Source organism: Vicia villosa, unplaced genomic scaffold (assembly GCF_029867415.1).
Source record: "Vicia villosa cultivar HV-30 ecotype Madison, WI unplaced genomic scaffold, Vvil1.0 ctg.000025F_1_1, whole genome shotgun sequence".
NCBI classification, from domain to species: domain Eukaryota; kingdom Viridiplantae; phylum Streptophyta; class Magnoliopsida; order Fabales; family Fabaceae; genus Vicia; species Vicia villosa.
Window position 1 is genome coordinate 774,671 of NW_026704957.1, and position 20,999 is coordinate 795,669.

At 30.7% G+C, this 20,999-nt stretch overlaps 1 protein-coding gene across 1 annotated transcript; it reads left to right on the plus strand.

The window, feature by feature from the left end:
• Nucleotides 1-19,434: 19,434 nt before the first annotated feature.
• LOC131622152 (10 kDa chaperonin, mitochondrial-like) lies at nucleotides 19,435-20,999 on the plus strand. The gene is made up of 3 exons (XM_058893184.1): nucleotides 19,435-19,620; nucleotides 19,995-20,134; nucleotides 20,586-20,999. Exons 1-3 carry the CDS (start codon nucleotides 19,516-19,518, stop codon nucleotides 20,632-20,634), a joined length of 294 nt encoding a protein of 97 aa, XP_058749167.1. The 5' UTR covers nucleotides 19,435-19,515; the 3' UTR covers nucleotides 20,635-20,999.

The following is a 20,999-nucleotide window of genomic DNA, read 5'->3' on the forward strand; positions in this document are numbered from 1 at the left end:
AGTTATCTCTCTTTTTTTTCAGTTTGTTATTTCTGTTACCTCTGTTTCTCCATTCTGATTTTCTGTTAAGTAGTGTAACTGATGGTTATGATTCTGTTTTTGCTGTTATGACAGTTAGGTGTAGGTTGGTTATTTTGTTAGTAGTTTGTTATAGTTAGTTAAGGGTTGTAACTAATTGGTTAGAATGTTGGAAGTTTGTTATGATAGGTAGTTATGGGGTTTGTTAGGAGTGTGTTTGGATAGTATCTTTTTGTAACTGAAGGTTGATGTTAGAAATTCTCCGAGTTTTTTTCTTCTGTGCTGCTGGTTCGATTAATGTGCAGGGCTGCAACTTTGTTGTTGGATTTTTTGTATCAGTATATTTATGATGTGGATTGGTATTGAGAGTGTGGATGAACTGAATATGTTATGTGCAGTAGGTTTTCTTTTGTAATTTAGGGCAGGGTATTGTATTGTGGAATTGTTTATGGTTTGAATTTGGTTTTTGGGTTTGTATGAATAGATCATATGGCTATTATTTATTTGGGTCTGAATTTGGTTTTTGATGTGTATGATGTATGGCTACTGTATGTTGAATGATGTATTAATGCAGGATTTGTGCTTGGCTTGGTTTATTATTCCCTTTTTTACAAAGAATGTAGGTGACTGTTTGGATTGTTTTTTGGACTGAACTGTCAACTGCAGGTTATGCGAGAATTGGTCCCTGTATTAGCTCTTTTCTGTACAGGTTCATGGCTGTTTGCAGATTAGACATGGCATAGGTTTAATGCGGCTGACTTGTGGAGGCTTATTAGTATTGATAAAATCGAACCCGAGACATATTTTAGTTTATTTTTCTTGCTTTAAGCTGAATGTATAGCATGAATATTCTGAATTTTCTATGCTCAATGACAAACAGTAGGAACCTGGAATGAATTATGATATGCTTACGGTGAGTTGCAGGTACCTTATTTTTTGGCCCCATTTCAAGTCATTTTTTAACTTTGTTGTTTTTGAAACATTAGTTTGAATAATGCTTATTTAAAAAATCACTGCTTGTCAATATTTGAAGACATTAATAGAATTTATTTATCACTCATGTCATGAATATTCTTTAGTCATGAATAAATATTAAATAGAAAGGGTTAAATAGAACAAAACTAAATTTGTTATAAGGCAATAGAAGGAAGCAAATTTAAATTTATAATGATGGAAAGTAAACCAACAATCATATCATATAGTTAATAAGTGTATATATTTATTCTTTTACTAAGGTTAAGGTTTTTCAGAGTTAATTCTCATAGCACAAGAAAGCATATAGTGTTTGTTTGACTACTACAATTTTTAAGATAACCTACTTATTATTATTTTACGATGATGATAATATTTTGTTTTTTAAATAATTCTAATTTTGGATATTTATTTCTAATCTATTAAACTTTATAAACATTATTACAATTCTATCAACCTTAAAATTTTTTTATTTTTATTTTTCACAATAATTGGTTAATAGTTCTTAAGAAAAATAGTTATTTTTAAAACATATACAATTATCTACTCGGTCCATCCCAAACCCGTACCGTGCAAATTTATATAATAGTTATTTTTCACTTTTTGATTTAATTTTTATAACATACATTCAATTACCTATTACTCTTATTCATGTTTAGTAAATGAAATCTAAACAATATTTGATACATTATACTCTTATTAATATTATACCATATTCTATAAGTTAAAAATATTTTTGAATTATTTTTTATCAATTCAATATTTTTATTTCAATATTAAAACTTTATATTTCAATTTAATATAAAAAAATTTATCTGATAAATTCGATCCAACCCACACCCAGAACCCGTGCGGACGCACGGGTTTCCCACTAGTTTTAGAGAAAATCAATTGAATTTTCTCATTAAAATTTTAGGTTTTTGTTACATAAAAATGTCACGTCTTCCTTTTATTTTCTCCATAAATAATGGATTAAATGCTTTCAACAATACTTTATGTTTTTGACATTTGTAATATCGGATCATTTTTATTATTTTTGTTTCAATTTGTCTTTTTGTTTGTTACGTAACAATTTTTTATAGGTATTTTGTTGAGAAAAAAGATTGATATTTAGAAGACTATGTTGTTTTCAGTTTTAAAAAATTTGCCAAAAAAAATTATTAGAACGAGTCTCGGTCGTTTTCTTTAAGACATTTTGTCGTACTGTCAATAATTTATGCAAAACAATCAAGTTTCGACGATGTCTCTTGGATAAAATAACTCGTTCAAAGTTAAGATTATCAGTTGTACTGTAATTAATCGTTCGAAGAGATACACCTTTAGATGGTGTTTAAACCACTCGTTGATGGCGCGATAAGCCCCTCGAAAAACAAAAAAGAATATTTTCAGATGAAGTGGGGAGAGAGAGAGAGAGAGAGAGATGAGAGAGAGAGAGAGAGAGAGAGAGAGAGAGAGAGAGAGAGAGAGAGAGAGAGAGAGAGAGAGAGAGAGAGAGAGAGAGAGAGAGAGAGAGAGAGAGAGAGAGAGAGAGAGATGAGAGAGAGAGGAGAGAGAGAGAGAGAGAGAGAGAGAGAGAGAGAGAGAGATGAGAGAGAGAGAGAGAGAGAGAGAGAGAGAGAATTCGAATATGGAATTTTGGAGGCAGTTTGTAAATGAATTGAGGAACTCTATTTATAAGCAAAAGATTCAACTGAGTGGAGAAAAAATCGTGGGAGAAAAACGTGGGGAGAGAGTGAAACCTGCCCAGTCAAAACAAACCGTTTTTCACTTGGTCAGCAAGTCACACGTTTGACTCTTGGAGGGGCAAGCAAACCAATCAAAAAATTATGTCAAGATTTGGTTCTTGTGGAGGACACGTCACCATTTTTGTAACTAATTATTATTAAATATTAATTAATTTTCACTATTTTTAATTAACTAATAGTAATTAATTTCCACCGATTTAATTAATTAATAATAATAGTTAATTTTCACCAATTCGGATCTCAAAAATAAATGGTCAAGATCCAACCTCAAGATCGGACCGGACCGAGTCGAGTCAATCGGACGGCAGCGAGAGTGGGGCGCGCATGTGTTATTTTTCATGGTTGTGTGTTCTCACTCATCCACAAAATTGAGTACCTCTTGGGGCTCAATCCATTTTGTCCACTTGAACTATATAAACACTAATAAAGTGTGCTCTCCAGCTCATATGTGGGACTTTAATTAATCTTTTCAAATTCACCAATATACACTCTAGCTCACACTTGTGTTCATTTATTGTCAATTTAATGTCAATCAATTCTTCCAAGTTCCAACTCCAAGGTTTCATCATTCCAAGAGTTTCAACCGACTCTTTTATTATAAATATTTAATTAGAATGACTATATTTAATATATATATATATATATATATATATATATATATATATATATATATATATATTTGCGACTTGAATGTCAGTTTGGAAACATAGGTTATAAATTTTGAATATATTTTAAAAGTTTTAAATAGATTTTTCGTGAGAAATATGAAAAAATATTTTTAAAAAATTATTATTATTATTGTTTATTTATTTTATTTATAATTTATAAAAAAAATTAATTTGATCAATAATTTATTTATCATAATGTTGACTTGACTTAATCCAAATCATTAAACATTATTTCTCTCTTATATATCTTCCTCCTATTTTTGGACTTAGTCCGACAAAACCTTTGTATACTTCATTATCTTTATTATTTTTGTTTCTTGTTACATCTCTCGGTCAATTTAAAGATTATTTATTATTGTTCTAATACCTCAAATTCATAGTGAGAATTTGAAAAGAACATGTTGAATCATCGAAATTTGTGCTTATGAGGTGGATAAATCCTTAAAGACGGTGTTCACACACGCCTCAAATTTATATTATTTTTTAGGAGAAATTTTAGTCATTACGAGAAGATGAGATCAAATTGCATTGGTGGCCAAATTTAACAACAACGGAAGAAAATGACCAAATAATTACAAAGGCCAAACATAGCGGACTGGAAGAAGAATTTGACTTAAATAATACTATGTAAGTATTGTTAGAACTATACACATACATAGAAGAGAAAGAGAGAAAGCATAAGTAGTTTGTGTGTATTGTACTTCCCATTCACATTTACTGATAATACTATGTAAGTATTGTTAGAACTATACACATACATAGAAGAGAAAGAGAGAAAGCATAAGTAGTTTGTGTGTATTGTACTTCCCATTCACATTTACTGATAATTGTGTTCTACATTCACTAATGAATCAGTGATGGTTATATACGATACAAGTTGGGTTTACAAACACTAACAAGGCCAAATTACACAATCAACATAGGTAGTTAGTTGCCTAATAAGTAACTTAACTAACATATTCTAAACATGAATTACACTTTACACTACAATAAATAACGCTTTTTATGACAAAGCTTTCACCACGTACGATAAAAAACTACGGTTACATGTGACCGGAGTGCCGTGTTTTATTTAAATAATAATAAATCAGTTATCTCAGGTTTAAATAAAACTGACATGAATATATGCTCAGGATTTGAGGTTCGGTTCACAACTCATTTTATTTAATGTTTTATATGGAATAAAAAAGGCGCCTTTATTTTTTTTTTAGATTTTACAACGGATATTTTACCTTGGTTTTCAGTAAAACCGAGATAAAAGCTCCCTAAATTTTTATTCTTTTTGCAACCAAAAAGGTGCCTTTATTTTTTTTAATTTTAAGTCGGCTATGTTACCTCGGTTTTTTATATTAACCGAGATAAATACTCTTTATCTTTTTAATTCTCTAAGTGTCTATCTAAATCAATTTTTGATCCCTAAAGAAAGAACACTAATTCTCCAGCTAACGAAAGAACATTTCTTCTCCAAGGAGTCATAGAGAACAAAAAAACTCTCTCACTCATATGTTATTATTGTTCTTGTTGTTGTTGTTCTCCATTTCTGTTGTTCTTGTTGTTCCTGTTGTTCTCCATTACTATTGTTGTTGTTGAGAAGCATTATTTTGGGTTGTTTTAAGTTTTGGTTTTGGTGTTTTAGATGGTTAACGTACAAACTGCCTCAAGAATCAAAGAATATAAGAAAGACAACAAGATAATTTACTGTAAATTTTAATTTTTATGTATAAAGCATTTCCTTAATTTTTGTTTTGGTTTTATTCAGATTTAGTAGCATATAACCATAGGATGAAAGCTAATAGATTAGTGTGTATGAAACCATAGAATGAAACCTCTACATTAGTTGTAACATTAAGCTGACAGATAAGAAACCATAAAATAAAACTTTCATTAAATAAAATTACAAAAAGGTCATTTTTTATTAATCATATCTAAATCCTCTGGTTGAGAGAAAATATGACCAAGTATAATATGCTTCATCATCGTCATCAGAATCGATGATGATTGGCTTTTCACATTTCTTCTTGATCTCCTCTTCCTAAGAGCTCTTCTGGGTCTCAAAAGTTCGGTAGAAGGGTCTCTTTCAACGACTTGAACCTCTACCTCCACAACAGCTTCTGTTCTCTCAGCATTGGATGAAGTCCTTAGTTTTTGATTTGGCACTTCCTCTTCTTTGATTTCTTTGGATAAAGTTTCAACAGAAGTACTCATTTAGATTCTTCCTCTTCTCTGATTTTTTTGGACGAAGTTCTTTCGCTTTTATATTGATTCTTTTGATTTTTCCTCTTCTCTGATCTTTAAAAGTCTAAAAGCCATGCATGTCAAGTTTCCTTCCAATAATTCTCCACATTTTTTTATCTTGGAATTTTGAAAGATCTTCTGGTAGACTAGCTACCTTGAGTTGTTTAATGATTACATCTCTTTGTTATTTCAAATTTATTTTTCCCTTCTTTCGTATTCCTTCCACTCCTTCTTACACATAATTTGATGTAATGATGTGTACATAGTAGTTTTTTTGGTTCCTAATGAATTATGTCATTGATGTTATTCTTGTTCTTGTTAATTTTGTTATTGTTATTGTTGTTCTCCCTTACTGTTGTTCGTGTTATTATTCTCCATCCAGTTCTAAAAATAATAAAAATGTTGATGTTGGGAATCAAACCCACATGCAATTAGCTTTACCCCTCAGGGTTTTAATAACCGAGGTGATAAGGGGTAGCTTTTCATGACACCCTTCGTTACCTCGCTTCCGTAGACGAGGTCAAACGCATTTCGCGTCCGATGTTAGATGTGTTTTTTTAGTAGTGTCAACACCTTCCTTTATTTAAAAGTCTTTGCGTTTATTACATTGGACATATTTCTCGTCTCTTTGAACTTTTCAATCTTGAGTGGATTGGTTAGAACATTTGATACATAATTCCCTATTTTGCAGTTTGTTAAAAGTTATCTTTCCCTTCTTACTTGATCTCTAAGAAAGGTAAACTTATTTTTAATCTATTTACTCCTTCCATGAACTATGAGATTTTTTACAAGGTTAGTTGTTGATTATTTGTTTACTATTAGTTTTACTTCTTTCTCTTTGCATATCTTCATCTCAATAAGTAGATATTGCAGCCACACTCATTGACAAGCTGCATTGCAGACTGAGATAAACCTCTTCAAAATATCACTGATATACTTCTTTTGGTGAATTACTAGGCCTTTCATGATTGCAGCCAATCCAAATTAAGTGATTATGCTGAATTTAATATTTTCAATCTAGTTGTGATATATTCTTGTGCTAAGTACATGTATTTCATGTTGAGTTGTACACTTAAAATAGTCAATCTACTCTAGAAACTCATCAATCTTCTTGTTCAAGGTCTTGAAATTTTTTTGGGTTATAAAAAGCCTCATTAAACTTCAAGACCTTATATGTTTTATCTTTCACAAATAATTCTCAATGTTGTTCAACATAAACTTCCTCCTTAATTCTCGAAAATTTAGGAAATGATATATTATAATGGACACAAAATATTAAACACTTAGGAATCCAAGAGCTTAAAGCTATATATACCACTTGTTAAAATTATACACACACATAAAAGGGAAAGAGTGAACGAAAAAGTGAAAAAAGTGAGAAGACTTTGAAAAAAAAGGGAAGAATGCAGTGAAGAATATCGAGAGATTTAGGTGGAGAGAGTTTTAAGGGGTTTAATTTATTTTATAATACAAATATCTCATAGTTCAAAGTAGGGGTGTTCTCGGATACGAGCCAACTCGCGAACCCACTTACCCAATCCAACCCTTATTTTTACCCAACCCAATCATGTACGGGTCCAATCCGAACCAACCCATTCAAACTCATTAATATTTGATTCGGGTAACAGGTTTGAAGTTTTAAACTCACGAACCTGCAAACCCAACACCCATTGACATGTAACTCTATTTTTATTCTATTTTATTTATAATTTATCTAGCATAATTCTTACCATGCATATATTGTTTTAAATATAATTATAGTTTTTATTAATTGTAAAAGTCTAAGTCTAAATAAAATTTGAGAGATTAACTTTATTTATTCGAAGAGATGTATCTTACATTTTAAATTATACTTTACACCATTTGTATATTTTTTGATTTGATCTGAATTGTAAAAGAATTTTAGATGATAAATATTATTCAAATTAAATACAAAATTTTATGTTTTTTTTTAATGTTTTTGTAAAATTAATGTGTTAATTAAATTGATATTTTATTTAGACTTAAAAAAATTATATTTAGTGGGTGACCTACGAACCAACCCAACCCAACCCATTGATGAGCGGGTTGATTTGGTTCGAGTTTACTCTTAGAAGTACGAGTTGAACACTCAACACAAACCAAAGACTATTGATTGAGTCGGATATTGGATTTAATGAAATTAGACCCACCCGTCCCGCGAACACCTCAAGTTTAGAGAACTAAAAAATTATATTGGAGAAATTTCAATAATAATCTATATTATTATAATATTCTAAAAATAAAAAATATATTAGTAATAAACATTAGTACATCATTCAATACAAAATCATTATTTCAAAAAATATTAAAGTTTTTTTCTTTTCAAATATTATTTTCCAGAAACACTCATTTCTTATCCCCTTCTAACTTACAAATAGAGCCTAATATATTTGATCACCATACAATACGCAACAATAATACACTTGTAACACACCTTACCGAGTATATTGGTGTAGTTTGTGCCACATGATGACAATGAAACACTGATATAAAAACTACGTTGGATACCCCTCAATAGACTTAACACATTTTACCTCAAAATCCTAGAATTTGACATATAAAAAATGACAACTCATGCATGCTAAAGAAACACTATTTTCTAACCCTAAAATTTTGACACCCTCGATCACAAACTCAATTATTAAAGTGTTGTTGTTACTGTTAGTGCGTGAGACACTTTTAGTGAGGAGAGAATAAAGAGCATAAAGGAAATAAAGATTATATTATTGAATTGAATTGTACAAATAAGGATACAGACTATGACTATTTATATACAATCCTGATTGGACTTGGGCTTACACAACTTGGATTATATTTGATATTATTATATTAGATTATATTATTATATCAATAATATATCAATCCCAATCATATCTCAATATACCCCCTATAATCCAAGTTGTCGAATAACTCTAAAAATAGTCAATTTGAACTATTCATAATTTCTTTCTCAAATTTAGAAATCTGTCGATCTTCAATCATGTGGTGAAAATGTCGCCCAACTGTGCTTCACTTGAGCAATGCCTGACTTCAAGTTCACCTCAATTTACCTTTTCCCTCTAGAAGTGAAATCTAACTTCGATATGTTTACTCCTTCCATGCAGAACTGGATTCTTTACCGGATTTATGGCTGATTTGTTGTCGATTTGCAACACAAGAGGATGTGTATTCTCCACTGAATTCTTCGAACATCTTGGATGTGTATTCTCCACCTCTATCTGTTCGCAGAACTTTGATCTTCTTCTCACTCTGGTTTTCGACAAGTATCTTGAATCTCTTAAAGATGTCAAATACTTCGTCCTTTCTCTTGATCACATAGAGCCACAACTTTCGACTAAACTCATAAATAAACTAAACAAAATATCTGTTTCCACCAAGGGTATGTTCTTCGAATGGAGCACATACATCTGAGTGTACCACTTCGAGTATGCAGGATGATCTCATTGGCATAGTCGATGCAAAAGAATTTCTAAATTGCTTTCCGAATAAAAAACCTTCACAAAATTTGTCAAGCATCTCAAAACTTGGAATACCAGTAACCATATCTTGAGTAATCAACTGATTGAGTGATCAAAAGTTCAAATGTATAAACCTCAAATGCCACAACCAACTATCCGTGTGGTCGACAACAATTTTTAGACATAGTACTTCAGTCGAACTGATCATGGTCTTAAACGTCCTGTTCTTCGACAGAGGAGATTTCAAGACCAAATTGTTCTAGGTGTCTAACAATTTTAAAACTCCATATTTCATCACAATTGAGAAACCTTTTTCGACTAGTTGTCCAACACTTAGCAGGTTGCAGTTTGTACCAGGTACATAGCGCACATCTTTGATCATAGCTTTTCCTCCATTACTCATGTGAAAACTATGTTGTCAGCACCTTTTGATTGCAACGAACTATTATCAACAAGTTTTATCTTGCTCTTCTTCGATTCGTCAAAATCTTCCAACCACACCTTTTGACCAGTCATGTGATTCGAGCAACCTAAGTCGAGGAACCAGATCTTGGATTCGACATGGTTATCTGCAACTATAGCCATAACCATCATACCTTCAGAATCATGTGAATCTTGGCGTGCAAGGTTCACTCCTTCGTCATTTCCTTTTGTTTATCCATTGGCTTTCTTGCACCAACAATGTTTAGAAAAGTGACCCCACTTCTCACAGTGATAGCACTGTACACCTTTACCTTTCTTCTTTGTCCTTTCGATAATTTCCTCCTCTTTTCGAAGATTCAGAAGTTCTATCTTCAGGCTACTGCTTGTGAGGGTTCAACCAAGGCTTCTTGCCTTGAGTCTTGTCGACTTTGCCTTTAAATTTTTTGGAACCACCATTCTTTTTCCATGACTGAGCCTACAAAGACTATATCGAATCTTGAACTCCTTTCCTTTCGACAATCCTAATCTCATGCGCTTCCAACGAACCAACCAAATCTTCTAGTTTTAGGGTTTCAAGTTGATTGGATTCTTGAATAGCTACGATAACGTGATAAAAGTGAGAGGTCAACGTACAAAATACCTTCTAAGCTATCATTTTATCAGTTAGGGCTTCACCACAACCCTTCATGAGATGGACGAGTTTCTCCACCTTCGACACATACTCTGCAACCTTTTTGTCTTCTCCCATTGACAACAATTCATATTGTCGATGCAAGGTCTGCAACTTGACAACATTGACTTTCTCACCCACTTCATAATATTTGACAAGAATATCCCATGCCTCCTTCGCTGATTTAGAATGAGAGATTCTGTCGAAATTTGCAGTATCAACCGCTATTTGAATGTAATATGCAGCCTTGTAACCCTTCTTCTTGGCTTCGTTGTGGGTTGTTTTTTGTGCGTCGGATGCATTTGCAGCCAGCGCAGGAACGCCGTCGGTAATCACTTCTAGAGTTTCATGAAAGCCAAACAGAGATTGCATACGTTTTCTCCATCGAATCCAATTCTTGTCGTCAAGCATTAGAAGCGAATTCGAAATACCGCTAGTACTGTTCATCTTTGCAGCGATTGATTCATGTTCCCTAGAAACACGATCTCTGACGTGAAGTTCTCAAGAACAATAACCAGAAACTCTGGATACCAATTTGTTAGTGCGTGAAGCACTTTTAGTGAGGAGAGAATATAGAGAATAAAGGAAATAAGGATTATATTATTGAATTGAATTGTACAAATATTGATACAGACTAGGACTATTTATATACAACCCTGATTGGACCTGGGCTTACACAACTTGTATTATATTTGATATTATTATATTAGATTATATTATTATATCAGTAGTATATCAATCCCGATAATATCTCAACAGTTACACCACTCTCGTTAAAGAGTTGATGTCTTTCTTCAATATGCTTTTATATTCTATCGTCGATCTACATCCGCTTTAAAATCGCAACTTCACCGTTTATGGAAATTTAACCCATAAACACATGTCAAACGTCTCAAAATATAACAATTAAAACAATGCAAACCGACTACAAAATATATTTTGTATCGACAAACAAAATCCGTCACTAAAATGTGACAATTTAAAGGTATCTTATCTTATATATAAAAGTCGTTAGGTAAGTAGAGAAATTTTTTGCACCTAAAATATATTCATTAATAATTTTTAAAATTTATTTATTATTTTATATATATATATATATATATATATATATATATATATATATATATATATATATATATATATATATATATATATATATATATATATATATATGGAAGAAAACATCTTTTCCCCATTCCATTATGACATTGTACAAGCTTCAATTAGAAGCTGATGAGAAATCCCATCATGTTATGTGTGGCACCTACTTTTTTTCTTTTTTCTTTTTTTTATTTTGTAAAATTTTCTAGATAAATTTTAACAAAAAGGTAACAATATAGATAATTTGTTCTGACTTTCTTTTCATAAAGCCTTTCAACTTTGAATAATGGCATGAAATGAACCCCAAGAATGTAGATTTTCCACCAAATATTTTTTTCCTATCTTTCATAATAACTCTGTACAAACTTCCAATAGAAGTTGATATGAGATGATTAAATACCATAATGCCATGCGTGTGTACTTACGTGGAAATGATAATAGATTATTTAAAACAAGAGGTAGAAAAAGTCAATAGAATGAGTATATAAATTTTTTTGAGCTAGAGGTATATTATTATCTTTTGTGTTTTTTCTATACTTTTTACACTATTCAGAAGCACCAAGAAAATATGCTTTTGGTGCTAGCTAAGAGGAGCTAAAAGAATGTTATTGAGTGTCATCAACAAATATAGAGAATGTCGTTATGAGTACAAACGATATGATTAGAGAAAAGAATTCTTTGCTCTGCAAGCAACAAAAATTTCTCACTTTTTGGTGTTATATTTTTGCTATTCAGTCAAACTTTGTCCCTCTTACCATCATTGGAACATAACTGCTACTACATAGAAACTTCTCATTATGTGCTAAATAAATTCCCAACCTCATTCTTTGTTAATTACTAATCATGCTTAAATAGGCCATAGATGCTTTTCATAAAAAAACAAAAATGAAACTTAATTGATTGAGTTTTACTAATTTGTCTATTTACTTTATGTGTCTAAAACTTTGGTTTGATTTTTTTTTTTTTCTTTTGGTGCTGCTTGGTAAGCATTACATAATTGATTGTCACAAATTTACAACTATAGAAAGATTGTCACTAAGTTGAGGTTTACTTTTGCTCACATGTCAAGTTGAATAATGAACTAATTAGCCATAAGAGGACGTCACCAGGACGGATCCAGATATTAGATACTGGTGTTAAACGATAAAAGAAATTATGAATTAAATTATATTAAAAATAAGAAATAATATTATTTAAAGTAATATATTTATAATGAAAATTGTCTATCAAATATGAAGGATTAACAAATATAAAAGTGAGAGATAAATTTGAGAGGTGGTGACACTGTTTTAAAAATAAGACAAGACCAATCAGTCAAATTTATCTCTCACTTTTATATTCTTTTTATGTTCTTAAATTTTACTTAGTACCCTATGAGTGAAAGATACTTCTAAGAATTTTTGGTTGTACTGGTGTTCGTATGGCTGTTCGTGGTGCAGTTTGGACGGTTTTCACTTAAAAAGTCATCTGAACCGCAAGAGAAAAAGTGTGTGGTTTGGTTTGGTTCGGTTGGCTTTTAGAAATAAAACAGAACCAAACCAAACTAAACAAATGCGTTTAGGGTTGGTTCGATTTCTTACAAAAATTTTATTAAGTCATACATATACATGTACATGTATATAACAATATAGTTTTGTCTTTAGTCATTTATGCGTTATCAAATAACAACAAAATTCATCATATATGGATAGTAACTTTTCAGTTAATATACAAAAATAGGATTAGAGAAAAGTGGAATAAAAAGCATAATATAGTAGCATAAAAAAAATCAAAAACATTATAATGAAACAGAAAAAATAGAGGAGGTGAAAGATTAGAGAAAGTGAAAAATAAAGAGTATAAGACAGGAGAGATCAGAGAAGATGAGGCGCATTAAAAATGTAATTGAACGGGAGAACAGTAGAATAAAAATAAGAAGATGAAAAAGAAAGAACATAAGAGATGAGAGACTAGAGAAGAAGATTTGAGGTGGACGTCAAAAAGAAGATGAGTAGAAGGCGTGATACTAATATGAGAGATTTGAGAAGACTTAAATTGAAATCTTAAGTGTGAGGAAGAGAAAATCATTTGTAATCCTAAGGATAAGGCATACTAGATTTGAATTTGGATTAGATGTGGTATAAGTGAAGTTTGGGTTGTAACATAATGCAGTTTAGTTCGATTTGTCAAATATAAACTGCAAACCGAACCAAACTGTGCAGTTTTGTTAAAAAATGACTCAAAAAAATTCGAACCAGATGCGGTTTTTTGCTGTTTCAGTTTGGTTTGCGATTTTTTATTGGATCAGTTCAATTTTGAACACCCCTAGGTGTTCGTGCTTAAGTGATATTCATCATGACTGCATTTTTCTTGTTTGATATCTTTGGTTTTTGAGGTTGTACTAGTAAAATCTTTGTTTGGTTCTTGAAATTGTCTTGGTAAAATCTCTGTTTAGTTCTTGAGATTAGTCGGTAAAATCTTTGCTTGGTTCATGAGATTAACCGTCAAAAGCTCCCTTTGGTTTGGGGGATCAACCTGTATAAAATCTCTCATTTGTTGTAATAAGGTCCGTGGAAATTTTCTTAAAATGTTAAGATACTATTTTATTGGAACTCTTAAGAAGAAATTTTTGAGGAAATAAGTAAGTCAAGTGATAGGCCGAACCTCTATAAATCTCGTTGTAGTCTTTCTATCTATATCTCTTTAATTTTCGTTGTTTAATTTTCTTTCTTCTCTAAATATTTATTCATATTTTATGTTGCTTTATTTATGCACTAACATGAATTGTTTTTCAAATCTTTTTTTTAAGTTAATCACGATTTTCTCACTTCACAATTTTCACTCCCTTTTGTCTTTGGAGTCACTTGTTCAACAATTAGCATTTGTAAAGAGATCATTAGGAAATTAGGAATATTAGTTCTTCCATCACTAAAGTCAAAGATACAATTATTTCAATTTTGTCTAATATGATTCACCAGAGTTAACTAGCTAGAAATGTGATGCGATTTAATTAGGAGAAAACGGGCACATATACTGACTGCTCTAAGAAACATTTTGACTCTCATTATCTCCTCGTTGTATAGAGGTTGGATGGAAAATCACACTCTTGAAATTCAAATTCTCGAGAATCTCCAAATTGATGAAGATTTAGAAATGCATAAAAATAATAACAGTAATATGGAAGAAACGGATGGTTATGCAAAAGAAATTCATCACAGATGTTTCTCATTGAGTTGGTAAGACAACGGGAAGAGCCATAGCGAGATACCATCATGGTGGATTCTCAGTTAACCTTTGAGAAGTAAGTGTCTTGAAAGTGGAACTAGTTTCAATTATTTTAAGAAGATAGACCATTGAAAGACCGTTGGTTGGAGCTAGACCATTGAAAGAGTTTATATAGAGTGAAACTCCTCACCTTACCAACCAGTTTTTTAAGGATATGTTAAGTTAATTTCTAATATGGTATCGTCCACTGTTAATATCCATGCACCAAGCCCAAGAAAAAAGAATGTTGAACGTGAGGGGGCGTATTAGGAAGATCCTAAAGTCTCACATTGGTTAGAGATAGAGCATTGAAAAAGTTTATATAGAGTGACACTCCTCACCTTACCAACCAATTTTGTAAGGATGAGTTGGGTCAAACTCTAATATTAATTAATCATAGACATATCGCAATGGATTTCTTATGGTGGGAGAGCCTTCCACATTTCATATGAGAAAAGTTCTTTAAAGAGAGATTTGATTTGTTGGAGACGCTTCCACAATTTATCAAAGAAGAGAGTTATTTAAGGAGCGATTTGATTTGCCGGAGACCTTTTCACATTTCATCAAAAAAGAGTTCTTTTCGGAGATGTTTTATTTGTCAAATTACAAATTTGCATGATTTGATTAGTTAGCATGACCTTTGATTTTTTTCTTGGTGTTTAAAAAGTTTTGGTTTTAATTTACTTGATTAAATTATTTTTCTGTATTTATTTTTCTCTTTTTTCTTTTATTTATTTATTTTTGGGGTTAGGTCTATTCCCCTCGCCTCTCCCTTTTTCAAAATATTTCTCATTGATGTTTTATAAATTTTGGTTTGTAGAAATATTTTAAACTTTATTTTTTAATATTTTGAAAATTTTTTAACAAATTTTGGTCATCAAGAAAGTTTTGATTATTATTGTTAATAAGATCTAACAGAAGATGACGTAATATAACCACATATATTATTTTCATTACATGACTTATTTTAATATATTATTTTATTTTAATATATTTTAAATCACTATAAATATAAATATCTAACTACATTTTACAGTGAAAAAATGAATTTCAAACTACAATTTACAGTACTTTAAATTTAATTATTTATTTAGTTAATTGCATCCTTCTAATTATAAATATCTAATTGTAAATTTAACATTAGAGTATAAAAGAAATTAAAAAAAAATGAAATTCAAATTTAAATATTTATGTTGTAACTAAGAACAAAATATATCTCTTCTTTTACCATAGATTTTTAGGCTTGGCAATAAAACTCATATTCGAGGATATTCATCCGAATCCGCCTCAAAATTGACGGAAAACACTCGCTGTAATTGAGTTTGGGTTTTCCCCGGTTATAAATATAGGACAGGTTGGATAATGGGGACACTAGTATCCACCCGCCACCCCGAATCTGTCCCGTTTATTTTATTATGTACATTATTATTTATATTTGATAATTTATATTATTAAATATATGGCGAATGTTTTGATAATTTGATTTGTATTTATTATTTAAAATAGGAATAATATACGTTACCCACTGTCATATAAGCAAGATTCGGGATATCTCATTTAATATATTTTTTTGGATTACCTCTGTAATTTTAGGTACCTCCTAAACATGTAAGAACTAGGGAGTAAATTAAAAAAAAAAAACATTTTACACGGGTAATAGAGGGCAAAAGCATAAAAGTTTTATATTTCAAAGGGATAATCCAAACAAAAAAATTAAAGGGGTAAAGCGAATCTCGCCTATATGGCAAGGGGTGATATTTATTTCTTTAAAATATTTGAAATGTATGTATAAAATTTTTTGAGATTGTTTTATTTTATTATTTATAATTTAATTTAATTTTTAAAATAATAAATATTTTTATTAAAAAAATTAATTTTACTAAATGGATGGTGGCGGAGATATCCCAATCCAACCCAAACCCATTTGGAACGGGTTTAAGTTTTAACTCTCCATCTCCGTTTGGATTTGAGGTGGAAAACGGAAATTATTTAAGAATTCAGATTTGAATTTGGGGAAGGTAAAAACCGTTTCCGCCCCGCCTATTGTCATTTCTAATTTTTTTCTAACACATGTGTTTTCAACTAATACTGATATTAAGAAAGGAAAACTCCAACCAGATTATACATGTAAGCGTATATAACATAAAGCAAAAACCATAAAGATATGAAACAATTATGATTGAGGCAGATGGTATATGATGAGAATCCTCAAAATATCAATTAGATTAAGAAAACATATTGTAGTTAGGTTTGAGGTGGTCAAATTAATTATGATTATAGCCAACCTGTTTGTTATTCATTTCAATTCAACTTTTCTCTGGATTTCTTTTTGATCACTTGATTAGGCACTTTGAATAAGGTAATCATTGTTAAGATTTACAAAACACTATTTGTTCTAATAGATAATAACAAGGTTGAAATATTTATACCTGGTTAAAATTGACGTTTTAGCATAATAATATTGTACTATATGACTTAGGAGTAATCAGCTTTCAATTGTGAAAATATATTCTCTTGTAATTTTCATTTCAAAGATTGTAGTAACTTGGTATGTTAACATTGGAGTCTTAATAGAAAGAGAGGAGATAAGATGGTTAGAAAGAGAGAAGATAAAATGGTTAGAGTTTTTTTTTTAGAAACGATTAAAATTTAAAATATTACAATACAAAATACTATAAAGATAAAAATATAAATAGTCAAGTATCAAAAGATTAAATTACCATTAATATTATTTTATTTAATATCTCTCCTTAAATTGATGATGTATTGGAACAATGTTTTTTTTAAAACTTATATTAAAAAACTCAGTCACTAAAAAAATTATTAGAATGAGTCGTAGACTAAATCACTCTATTTAAGATGTTTTATAGTATTGTCTAAAAAAATGCAAAGACGGACAATCAATCATGATGATTCTATGATTAAATAACTCAATTATAAATATAACATATTTCTACATCATTTTAGTATTTGTTCTAGAAATATCCGCCAATATGGTAGTTTGACTATTCAATATGCTTCAAAATCACTCCAAATTCCGAAGGGGCGAGTGAAAAGTCACTTTTAATTATGAAAACTTTCAAAGGAACTAAAAGGATTCTCTCCTAGAATTCCAAAAGAATCGGCCCTCACATTCATATTTACAAAAGTGAGTCTATCAAGAGTACTTTTGTAGTTAGGTATTCAATTGTCCATAGAGTATATATTAGTTTTATCAATATTGTTTATCATTTTATTAATTGAGTATCCTCTAAGTTAGATTAACAACCCAAAAACATTTCATCAAGAGACATAAATGAACATACATGTTATCTTTTTCATACATATAGTTTTCTCCTTTGAATATGGAGTCTCTATTATATGCATCCTATGGATCATCCTTACCCATATTCTCAATTTTTGAAGTCTCAAGACCCAATCAAAAGATTAGATTGTAAGGCCAATTTTTGGACAGACCTTTGCCCAAAAACCAATTTCAAAAATGTTTTCTTCAAAATAAAATTTTACAAAAAGTGGGGCAACAAAATTTTATAAAAGATGTATTTAGATAGATATTACAAATTGCACAATAATAAAAAAAATACAAGAGTTGAAGGCGCTAAACAACCAAAGTGTCAATTAACCTAATTAAACTTACACTAGATGAATAAACCAAACTTTATTAATTGAATGAAAAAACTAAATATTATAAATTTTATAATTATACTCAACATAAAGATTGTTCAATACACTTAACCAATCACATACATACATTTATTACACAAAATCACTATAAACGATAAACCTAGGTACACATAATGCTAAAAGGTAGATAAATCCTAAGATCATGCAAGTCTATACTAGAATTTAAAGACGGGATATAGAAAAGTGCACTAGTATTTATATTGATTTCTCACGTTCGACCTTACTTGCACCTAATCCATTCTCCAATGTAGAACCATTAAAAATTCATAAGTCTTTTACTATATGAAAATTTTACAACCCATCTTTCAATACAATCTGATTATCTCAGGTAATGTTAAAACTTAAATCAACAAATAAACAACTTCAATTTGAATCTTCTTCTTCTAATGTATACAACTCACACGGATGAATTCCACAAGGTCTTCAACCTTGAATCAGGATGAATTCCACAAGGTCTTCAACCTTGAATCAGCTCACCTTCTTATATGCAAATATTTTGTCAAAGTCTTCATCTGCTACAATTTTCACTCAACCTGTCAGAAGTCCCTTATCCGAGCTTTTGATCTTACTAAAGGATCCAAAAACTCCAACTTCATTTGCAATAACCTTCACTTGGTCCTATCAAAGATTTTCTTGGAAAATAAAGCCCTTATTTTTACTTTTGTTGGATTATCAATACTATACAGTCACAACTGATTCTCCGATCTAAAACTCAAATTTCATAAAAAGTTAGCATCTAATGACCTTCCTCTCACTAGATCTCACACTCCATTAGAATTGATAATCCCACACATAAGAATGGTGATTTACTAGAGGTTAACGATGAATGATTTTAGATACAATATCATATAAAATTCTCAAGAACTCGCAAAATAAAAACAAGAAAAACTTGTTCTTCAAGTTTGATTTGAGAGAGAGACTTTGTGTGTTTTAAAAAAATCAACAACGGTTAAATATTCATTCATCTACGATTTAAGCAAAATAAACAACTTACTTTGTCCTGTCTTAAAATTTCCAAACAATAAAATGGTATATTCGTTTCACTCCATTTCGGCCTACTCCATCTCACTCCACTCGGTTCATTTAAAAATAATAATAATATACATTTTATTATTTGAAAGAGTGTAGGTATCATTTTAATAAATTTTAGAAGAATTACTAAAAAATAAATAAAAAATAATAAACCCTTTGTAAAACCCTAGCAAGCGATCTTAATTCAGAACATTGCACTCTTCTTCGTTTTCGACCCCCGTATTCCGTTGCTTGCTACAATCCCAATGGCGAAGCGATTGATTCCACTCTTCAATCGTGTTTTGGTTGAGAAAATCGTTCCTCCATCAAAAACCAGCGCTGGTATCTTGTTACCTGAGAAATCCTCCAAGGTTTTTTCTACTCTCCTCCTAATACATTCATGCCCATTTCATTTCCTTCTTCTGGGTCTTCTTTTTTCATATCAAAATCGCATCTTGTTTCCATTTCACTTTCCCATTTATCACTAACCCTAATTTCACCGTTCCTTTTCTTTTTTCCGAAATAAAAAACATTTTTTTCTAGGTATTCTACTGGAATTTTCAGCTGATATATAATATAAAATTAACATAGTTTTTAAATTTTGAATTTGAATTTGAATGCTCTTGGTTGTTCATATTGATTGATTGGAGTTTGTTTATTACTGCAACCTTTCAATTTTACGTTACATTTGTGCTTTGTTGAAGTACATTGATGAATTTGTAATTAATTACTCTCATGTGTTTAGCTGAATTCTGGAAAAGTTGTTGCTGTTGGCCCTGGCATTCATGGGAAGGATGGGAAACTTCTTCCTGTTGCTGTAAAAGAAGGTGACACTGTTCTTTTGCCCGAATATGGAGGAACTGAGGTGAAGCTTGATCACAAAGAGTATGTATATGTTTTCTCTTCTTATCTTCGTGCAATCCTCGTACTTAATCATTCTTAATGTCTTTTCATTATGACTGGTTTGATAGACATTTTATTTCGTTGTTTTAACTTCTTTGCACCGTAATTTATTTGTCAGAATAGGCTCACGTGAATTCCGTTTTTAAAAAATATTTTCTTAGTATGAGGAACTTGCTAGTTCTGGAAATGTATCAGGGAAATTGAATTGAAAGTTTTTGACAGCATAATGCATTCTCTCTTGGCCACAAAATAAATTCCAATATTTTCTTGTGCAGTCCTTCTGTTTGATTAAGTTTATAATCATAATGCTATATAGTTGCTATGTGCATAAACTCTGTGATGGAATAAGTAGCGTGCTTTTCGTCTCAATTGAAATACTAGTGAGTGGTTTTTTGAAGTCTTGTCTAATTAGATCATATTGCTTGTTGTGCAGGTATTATCTGTATAGAGATGACGATATATTGGGAACACTTCACGATTGATGTCAATTGGGAACACTGCATGATTGATGTCAAAGTCATCGGCGTATTTGAGTCCTGTTGTAGCAATTTATATGCTAAGTGTCCTGTTATATACATTTGAGTTGTTTAGTACTGTTATGATTTCTATGTATAATGTCTACAATATACATTTTGTTATGATGCAAAACAATTCTTTTAAATTTGGGCCAACAATCTAGGGGGTATTGGCCCCAACTTGCAACCCAGTTATGTGTGCTTCCATGTCTAGTAGGACTTAAAGTGTGTTCTGGTTGTGTTATCCAACAACATTCATTATTTTTTTAAGAGGGTAAACTAGCTAAAGCATGTAAGGATAATTATATCTAATTTCCTTCTGATTCATTGCC